This window comes from Monopterus albus, unplaced genomic scaffold (assembly GCF_001952655.1).
Source record: "Monopterus albus unplaced genomic scaffold, M_albus_1.0 scaffold23.1, whole genome shotgun sequence".
Lineage (NCBI taxonomy): Eukaryota > Metazoa > Chordata > Actinopteri > Synbranchiformes > Synbranchidae > Monopterus > Monopterus albus.
Window position 1 is genome coordinate 361,847 of NW_018127903.1, and position 9,560 is coordinate 371,406.

Below are 9,560 nucleotides of genomic sequence, written 5' to 3' on the forward strand. Positions count from 1 at the left end.
TGACTGCACTCACTAAAACACTGAAATGATGGATTGCTGTAAATTACATGAAATACAGTATAACAATGCTTACCCACCATATGTTTGCAACAGAGCCTAGTACACTCACTGCCTCCAGCTCCCATAGGTCATGAGTTTTCCAAAACAAAATGGTATCACCAAACATAATTCTACTATTTCTCTACAGTGTAACAGAGTTTGTCAAAAGTGGTCTTAGAACTGAACATGTGCACACCACTGTTCTGCTCCCACCTGTTCCCAGCCCCAACTTCACTTTATGTTTCAGAACATTGCGGACATTCAACATTCCACTGCACAACCTGGGTAGATGGAAAGAGAGAGATGGCATTGAAACAGCTGTAAAAAAAATAACTATGTATTAGGTGATACATTCAGGACTATTTAAGTGTTTTGCTGTCTTTTCTGGTTTAAATTCAAATACATTTTAGGCTCCTGCAACCTCAACGATCAAAGTTGGTTCAAAGCCTTTGGTCTTATAAAATCTAAAGAAATTGTGAAAGACTTACGAGATGTTAGAATTGGGACAGTGAGACAAAGAGGCACCTGTCTTTCTGAACAGAGCCAGCTCTTCATCACTGAGGTGGCAGCCATGAGCCATCACTGTCTGTGAATCATCCCCATCATAAATATCAGCAATGTTCAGAAGTTATACCATATCTTAGTACAAAAACGTCTAAATGTGTGTGTAGAGAGGAATATGTTTGTGTACTCACCTTGTCAGTGAGCAGGTTGTATTTGTGATAGACATCTGTATAAGACTTAGATTCCGGAAACATCTCCTTTACAAGCCTCACTTCCTTGGTATTCTCGCTGATATGACTCTGGAAATTAACATGTCTGACAGTAAACTGGTAGTTTACAAGAATCTGGGGTGGTACAGTACTTTTGACAAAAGTTGTAGCTTTTTGATACAGCAAATGATGTAGCATCTTATGTGTGGCAGTGGAATTACAGGACAGATAATTACAAAAGCCCTTCTGCAATACTTCTTTTTCATTCTCTCATGTCAGCATTCTGCCTTTGAACGTTGCATGTGCATTTATTTCATCATTCAAAAACCCTGCAGGTCACAATACATATCTAAGCACAGTCCTCTGAGGACATAACCTGATTTAGATGCTCACCTGAATGTGCAGGTTGTTATTTTTAGCAATAGCTCCCAGCTCTTCTAGTAAAGCTCCTGTGCAGGACAGAGCAAAACGAGGAGTCACCACTGGCTTCACTAGAGGATACTGCCCAAAAAAACAGAGGCAACAGGACAGTTACAGAGGTTTGAAAAGTCTTGGAAAAAATAAAATAAACCAGACTTAACATGATTTCTTCTCACATCCTTGAATGGTTCTTTTTGCTTCATTATAAAATCTCACCTTCTTGTTCAGGAGCTCTGCAATGAACCTTGCAACAAACAAAACAATGAATGTAATTCACTCGGGGCATGTTGATAGTTTTATTGACAAAAACAAGGGTTCACGAGACAAATGTTACTTCAGAATCAGGGGCACATTTTCTGTGATGTAATGTACATATGTATTTCAAAGGAAATATTTAAATGTAAGAAGGGAATTAAAATGTCTAGACATTCAAGAACTACCTGCAGACACTCTGGAGTGATTCATCAATTCACATTCACTCTGTTTCATGTGTCATTGTTTTTGTTGCTCTAGCTCATTCTAATCTCACTGTCACGCAAGACTTTGTCATTCCCTCCTGTCCTGAAAAGACTGTTCTTTACTGCTAGTTGAGTCACCTGACGCTTCCCCTCTTTGAAAAGTAAATAAGGTGAACCTAATAGGACTTTATCCTCAAAGTCTGAGCACTTAAGTCTTTATCTAAAACCATGATTGCTCAACAGTTATGTGTTCCTCTTTCAAATTCACTATGGTTCTTACATTGCAATGATCTCTGTGTATCTATAACATAAATCATATCAGATATAATGAGTTAAAGTCCTACACACTATTAAAGTTGTTTCTTCTTGGAATTTCTCCTCAGTAAATGATTAGCTTGTTCTCCCTTAAGTAGCTAAAACTTGCTGCATTATACTGTTGAATGAAGCAGGTACACCTGTCTGGCACTGTTTAAAATACTGCTGATTTCAAGGTAATTTCACAATATCACCTGTACACACTGTATAACTATAACCAACAGTACACACGGCACAATAGATCTGTTACACAGTATAATGTATTAAATAGTTGATACCTACCGACGGGTTTCCTCTTGAGAGTCCTCTGTGGTCTCTTTATAATGTTTCACACAATTGTTCCTGTCCATACACACCTTGCCCACCAAGGCACGCTGTCCAAAGTCATCTGCAAAAAAAAATAAGGATGACTAATATGTATGTAAAAATTTTTTTTTTTTTAAAGAAAACTGCATGTATTTTCCTATTAACATCTCGAGTGAAATTAAGAATTTCACACAGGAGCAACATGCAAATAAAAAGTGTATCAGTTGAACTATCTTCCCAGTCTATGATGATTTTTTTGCTCAGCCCTTGCACAATATGTCCACCTTGGCTAAATGTAGACCAGTACACACTGTACATCATGTGTTTTGCTGTGCATCCTCACATGAGACTTGTATGTGTGTGTCATAGTTGCCAATGCCCCTCAGTATGTAAGACAGTGCACACAGCACATAAAGTGACTGACCTGTCCGCGAGCTACAGTAAGTCTGCCAATTGTCAATCATTGTGAAGTAATTTAATTAAACACACATCCATTTCAAGGTCCTGCAAGCCTATACAGTTGTTTATGCTTATTCTTGATTTGACCTCTACTTAAAAAAAATCCTTTATTTTTATTAGGTGGTGCCATTGAGATCACCATCTATTTTTCGAGAGAATGTGTAAATTACAGAGATTACAGCAGTCATACATTAAGAAAAGCAATGGTGTAGAATGTGGTACAGCTAAAGTTAAAATGTCAGAAAGTGATGGAGATGTAAATGAAACACATGGTCCTAGGGTCTGAGAGGTCTAATCAGACAAAGTAAGTGAAAACACCTTTGTGAAGGTGGATATGTCTGTACTGTCAGAAATATTGACAGAAAGCCTGGCTTGTCATATCAGGAAAAGAAAACATCAAGAAATTCACTTGTACTTTTCCTGTTATGACTTCCTGTTATATCTCTCTCTCTCTTTATATATACATACAGTAGGTATGTATATATATTCATTCATTCATTCATTCATTTTCTACCGCTTAGTCCCTGAACGGGGTCACGGGTGGGGCCGGAGCCAATCCCGGCTGGCAATCGGGCGAAGGCGGGGTACACCCTGGACAGGTCGCCAATCCATCGCAGGGCTAACACATAGACGAACAACCACACAGACACGCATGCACTCCTATGGGCAATTTAGAGACACCAATCAACCTAAGCTGCATGACTTTGGTCAGTGGGAGGAAGCCGGAGCACCCGGAGAGAACCCACGCAAGCACGGGAAGAACATGCAAACTCCACACAGAAAGGTCCCAGGTGGGGCCCAAACCCGGAACCTAATGTATATATACAGTGCCTTGCGAAAGTATTCGGCCCCCTTGAACTTTGCGACCTTTTGCCACATTTCAGGCTTCAAACATAAAGATATAAAACTGTAATTTTTTGTGAAGAATCAACAACAAGTGGGACACAATCATGAAGTGGAACGAAATTTATTGGATATTTCAAACTTTTTTAACAAATAAAAAAACTGAAAAATTGGGCGTGCAAAATTATTCAACCCCCTTAAGTTAATACGTTGTAGCGCCACCTTTTGCTGCGATTACAGCTGTAAGTCACTTGGGGTATGTCTCTATCAGTTTTGCACATCGAGAGACTGAAATTTTTGCCCATGCCTCCTTGCAAAACAGCTCGAGCTCAGTGAGGTTGGATGGAGAGCGTTTGTGAACAGCAGTTGTCAGTTCTTTCCACAGATTCTCGATTGGATTCAGGTCTGGACTTTGACTTGGCCATTCTAACACCTAGATATGTTTATTTGTGAACCATTCCATTGTAGATTTTGCTTTATGTTTTGGATCATTGTCTTGTTGGAAGACAAATCTCCATCCCAGTCTCAGGTCTTTTGCAGACTCCATCAGGTTTCCTTCCAGAATGGTCCTGTATTTGGCTCCATCCATCTTCCCATCAATTTTAACCATCTTCCCTGTCCCTGCTGAAGAAAAGCAGGCCCAAAACATGATGCTGCCACCACCATGTTTGACAATGGGGATGGTGTGTTCAGGGTGATGAGCTGTGTTGCTTTTACGCCAAACATAACGTTTTGCATTGTTGCCAAAAAGTTCGATTTTGGTTTCATCTGACCAGAGCACCTTCTTCCACATGTTTGGTGTGTCTCCCAGGTGGCTTGTGGCAAACTTTAAACGACACTTTTTATGGATATCTTTAAGAAATGGCTTTCTTCTTGCCACTCTTCCATAAAGGCCAGATTTGTGCAGTATACGACTGATTGTTGTCCTATGGACAGAGTCTCCCACCTCAGCTGTAGATCTCTGCAGTTCATCCAGAGTGATCATGGGCCTCTTGGCTGCATCTCTGATCAGTCTTCTCCTTGTATGAGCTGAAAGTTTAGAGGGACGGCCAGGTCTTGGTAGATTTGCAGTGGTCTGATACTCCTTCCATTTCAATATTATCGCTTGCACAGTGCTCCTTGGGATGTTTAAAGCTTGGGAAATCTTTTTGTATCCAAATCCGGCTTTAAACTTCTCCACAACAGTATCTCGGACCTGCCTGGTGTGTTCCTTGTTCTTCATGATGCTCTCTGCGCTTTAAACAGACCTCTGAGACTATCACAGTGCAGGTGCATTTATACGGAGACTTGATTACACACAGGTGGATTCTATTTATCATCATTAGTCATTTAGGTCAACATTGGATCATTCAGAGATCCTCACTGAACTTCTGGAGAGAGTTTGCTGCACTGAAAGTAAAGGGGCTGAATAATTTTGCACGCCCAATTATTCAGTTTTTTATGCACAAACACACACACATACAGGCACAGTGAATAACAACAGTTTTATAGCTGCTCAGAACAGGACAAAGGTGAGAGTTCATTGACCTTGATCACACAAAATGCCTGCGCAAAGCTGCCAAGGCCACTGTTTGGGTCAGTATGGTTGTACACATTAATGTGAATGCATGGCTATCCTTGTGAGTGCCACTATGAGTTTTATGCTCTGGCACTGAATACTTTTTTATGTGGACATTTTGACTGGGTCACATAACTAGGAGTATAGACTGATCTTTTATGTTAGGATGTTGTGTGTTCCTGCAAAGGCACAAGTGTGTGCGTGTGTGTGTACTTCTGCATGTGTTCAGTATTTACATAACATGGCATGACACAAAGATGATAAGGACAACATATAAAGGTGAACAAAATTAGTTTGTTTCTGACCCAGTGGAAACTATTAAGGGAAACAGGACCAATCACTCTTTACTGAATTAACATCTCTTTATGCAGCCCATCACTGTGAATGAAATGTGGCCGTGTTAACAAACTTTTATTCACTCTTTAGCAACAATCTCCACACTTATCACTGGGGCAGAGCCTTCATTTACTGTACCTCCACCTCCCTGATTTTACCAGCTATAAATACATACTGTATTTATGAATGAACTGGCAGCCTCACAACCACACTACTGGTGTGAGCTGATCAAACTAGCAGAATATGTTATAGTTTTATGGTTTATACCAAGACCAAGACTCTTCTAATACTGGCACTGAAGTTGTCTCACCACACGAGACACATCCATTTCTAACTTCCCAGTTCACACACTACAGTACTGAAAGAAACCACTAAAAGGGCCATTGCTTAAAATTTATATTCTAAGTAAAGCTGTGTGTGACAGAGTGAGTGTGTGTTTTAGGACATCTTACTTGCAATCTGGCCCAACAGGAGAGAGGAATCTGTATGTATGGTAGCAAAGTAACATGCAGTGGTTGTTCCATTTCTCAGAGTCCGTTTCTGTCAAGCATGGGGATCATATTTTGTGATTAAGCCTGTATTCAAATCATATTTTCTATTTTCTGTATAAACTGAATATTTTCTATCCATCCTATGCTGAATTGTTCACACTCTTCTCAAATAGCTATCACAGGAATTTTCCACTTTTTTGATTGGTCCAAATACAGATTGTAATGTGCAACTATTGTTATTTCAAACCTATTATACTTGCATTTTGTCACAGGGCTCAGTCTTGGCTGGCAAACTCACCACCACTTTAGTGTAGATCCTGTGGGCAAACTCCAGGTCACTGAACTGGGACTCAACAGGAAAGGCATAGGTTTTGAGCCACTGCAGTAAGGGCACATTCAGGGCTGTACCAGCGTAGCTGTACTGAGGTGCATGAATGTGGGTGTCCACCATTCCTGGCATGAAAAATTCACTGCAGTGCAGCAAGCCAGGATATAGGTTTATATACATTGTTTTATGGCTTATAAAACAAATGGCCATATTTTACATTACAGTGGTGTAACAAATAGAAAATGGAAAGAACTGATGGAAAAAAACACAAAGAAAACATTGTCCTCATATCTGTCAGACATAAAAACCAAATGTAATTTTGCTCTTAGACTTAATAAAGTCATTTCATAGCAAGCTCTACAAAATATTACTGCAAAACTATATTTCCAGTAATTCATATTCTACTTACTGTTGTGTAAGTTGAGTGACTTTGGATGAACTGAATCTAAAGGTCTGAGACAGTTCATCTAGGTCTTTGCCTTTCCCCATGAAAGCAATCTGGTGGTAGAATGAATATCAGCTATGAGCTACAGGAAAAAAACATGATTGCAAAAATTGTTTGCATGAACTGTAGAGTAAGCTATAAGAGCTGAAACCATCCTAGCAATAATAAACTACTTCTCTACTATGACAAATATATAAAGGATTACTTATCAACCTCATTAAAAATCAGCCTATGATGTTCACAGTGTCCACATGCCCTTTGTCTTGAATTTTAATACAGAGCATGGGAGAGTCTATTTTTATTGACGGGCTTACGATTTCTAGGAAATTTAAAGCCACTTGTTTTATTTGAAGGGGCTACTCCGAGTTTTATGTTTGAGAGTTTAGTGTGGAGCTAATTGTGAAAGTTGCTCAGCAACAGCTCACTGTAGGAAACAGTTATGTAACAGACTGGCGTTTGGAGAATACAAACGTCTTTCATTCATTTCTATTTTCCAGATTTGGCCTTTTAACGTACGGTTAAGAAATTAAGCCATGAAGCTTTTTAAACACGTCAGACCAAAGCCTGATTACATATTGTATAGGCTGACAAACCTTTCCCTTTGTGTCAACACCAAGGACCGCATCTGCCAAGATCTCCACTGCCGTTTCCTCAGTCGAGTGAATAAACGTTCCCCTGTAGACGTACGCAATTGCGATGGTGGCTCTGTCAGAGTTTGCCATCCCTTCAGCAGATCTGTCCGCGTTGAGCAGCAGCACAGTACACCGGGATTCTGTCCTTGGAGAGCTCTAACCACTACAACGCACCAGGGCGCACACTCCACCTACTGCAAAGCTACCTCGCAGCCAATGAGAAGATGAAGTGTGTGTCTATGAGTGTGTGGAGGTTTATGATCGTCAAGCTGCTGTGGTGTACTCCATGTATCCACCAGTCACAGAGACGCCAGGAGTGCATCAGCAAAAGAAGACGCTTGCAGATTTGTTTTATAACTGATGGTTACAGTACTTAGTCTACTGTAGGCGCCTTTGAACTGTATGTGTTTAATAATTCACCATGGCGACTAAAGAGCCTCATTTACTGTACCTATCACTCACGCAGTGCTGATCCTTTTGTGCTGTAAGCCTACCAATAAACAATCTCTCTCAGAAATTTGCTACATAGAGCCTTGCCTGAAACAATGAAGATGCACCTGCTCTGCAGGTTCTTTTGCCTGATGCCGTTTCCTACATGGAAAGTAATTCATTAGGTGTGGCACTTTCATGGGGTTTCTGGCCTGAAATTCTACTTAAATTTTGATATAGGTCTATCCACACTCTATATGTTTACTCCTGCTAGCAATGTGACTGCTAGCCTGTAGATAACAGAAGACAGGGAGGGATAGCTTTGAATTTAGGCAGTTTAAAAGAGAAGTTAGGAAGATGTTGTGCCTGGCTCCCATTACACCACGCCTGGCTCCCATTACACCATGAAGACAAAAGAGCACTCCAAGCAACTCAGAGAAAAGGTTATTGAAAAGTATAAGTCAGGGGATGGATACAAAAAAAAAATTCAGTAAAGGCACTGAACATCCCCAGTTAAATCCATCATCAAGAAATAGAGGGAATATGGCACATATTTGAATTTGCCTAGATCAGGCCATCCTCACAAACTGAGTGACCCTGCAAGGAGACTAGCGAGAGAGGCCACCAAGACACCTATGACTATGAAAGAGTTACAAGCTTCAGCAGCTGAGATGGGACAGACTCTGCACACAACTGTTACCCAGGTTGTTCACCAGTCAAAGCTTTATGGGAGAGTGGCAAAGAGAAAGTCACTGCTGAAGAAAACTCCTATTAAATCTTCACTAGACTTCGTCAAAAGGCAAGTGGGAGACTCCATGGTTAAATGGAAGAAAGTTCTTTGGTCTGATGAGACCAAAATGGTGCTTTCTGGCCATCAGACAAGACACTATGTTTAGTGGACACAAACATTGCCCATCACCACAAACACACCATCCCCACTTTGAAGCACAGCGGTGGCATCATGCTGTGGGGATGCTTCTCGGCAAGCCAGTCCTAGAAAGCTTGTAAAGGCAGAGGGTAAAATCAATGTGGCAAAATATAGGAAAATCCTAGAGGACAATCTTTAGTCTGCAAGAGAACTAAGGTTTTGGAGAAGATTTATTTTCCAGAAAGACAATGACCCAAAGCATACAGTGAAAGCTACACAGAAATGGTTTAAAGACAACAAGGTGAGTGTTCTGGAGTGGCTAAGTCAAAGCCCAGACCTCAATCCCATAGAGAATTTGTGGCTGGACTTGAAAAGGGCTGTTCACGCCTGATCCCCATGCAACCTGGCAGAGCTTGATAAGTTTTGCAAAGAACAATGATTTATAAAATCAATGAAAGGGTAAAACATTCAAGGGGGCGAATACTTTTAATAGGCACTGTAGATGTTGTTTTAGCAGGCCCTATAATCACCAAGTCACTGTGGCAAGACGTTTCAGCCAGTAACAAAATATGACTAAGTCTCTGTTAGCACACGGGTGTGTGTTTCCTTATGGAGCAGCGTGTCGGGGAAATGAGAGAACAGTGGGAGACTAATTGGCAGTGGGAGTGGATTTACAAAGTGAGGAGTGAAACCTAGAGAATTGTGGTTAAAGCAAGTTTCTCTTCTCTTATGGGGAGCAGTTTGGAGAAAAAAAAATCAGTCACTAAATAATGGATTCCAAAATATAAAATTGGCTTTTTCTATTTTAACCAATTGACTTTTTATAATTAACAGAGGGTGAAGCTGGACACCTGCCAGAATCTGGTAGAGCACACAGAATCTACCTGAATATGTCTGTAAATATCCTGCTCATGGCCAGT

At 40.5% G+C, this 9,560-nt stretch overlaps 1 protein-coding gene across 1 annotated transcript in view; it reads right to left on the reverse strand.

Moving 5' to 3' along the window:
* gda (guanine deaminase) overlaps nt 1–7,773 on the reverse strand; it is a 9,783-nt gene extending 2,010 nt beyond the window's left edge. Inside the window, exons 1-10 of the mRNA XM_020594434.1 lie at nt 7,305–7,773; nt 6,676–6,764; nt 6,237–6,408; nt 5,900–5,987; nt 2,228–2,333; nt 1,389–1,416; nt 1,146–1,253; nt 735–842; nt 528–625; nt 253–320 (exon numbers count right to left, since the gene is read on the reverse strand). Coding sequence (XP_020450090.1) covers nt 253–320; nt 528–625; nt 735–842; nt 1,146–1,253; nt 1,389–1,416; nt 2,228–2,333; nt 5,900–5,987; nt 6,237–6,408; nt 6,676–6,764; nt 7,305–7,433 — 994 coding nt within the window. The 5' untranslated portion in view covers nt 7,434–7,773. The remainder of the gene's footprint in view (nt 1–252; nt 321–527; nt 626–734; nt 843–1,145; nt 1,254–1,388; nt 1,417–2,227; nt 2,334–5,899; nt 5,988–6,236; nt 6,409–6,675; nt 6,765–7,304) is intronic.
* Between the last annotated feature and the right edge of the window lie 1,787 nt (nt 7,774–9,560).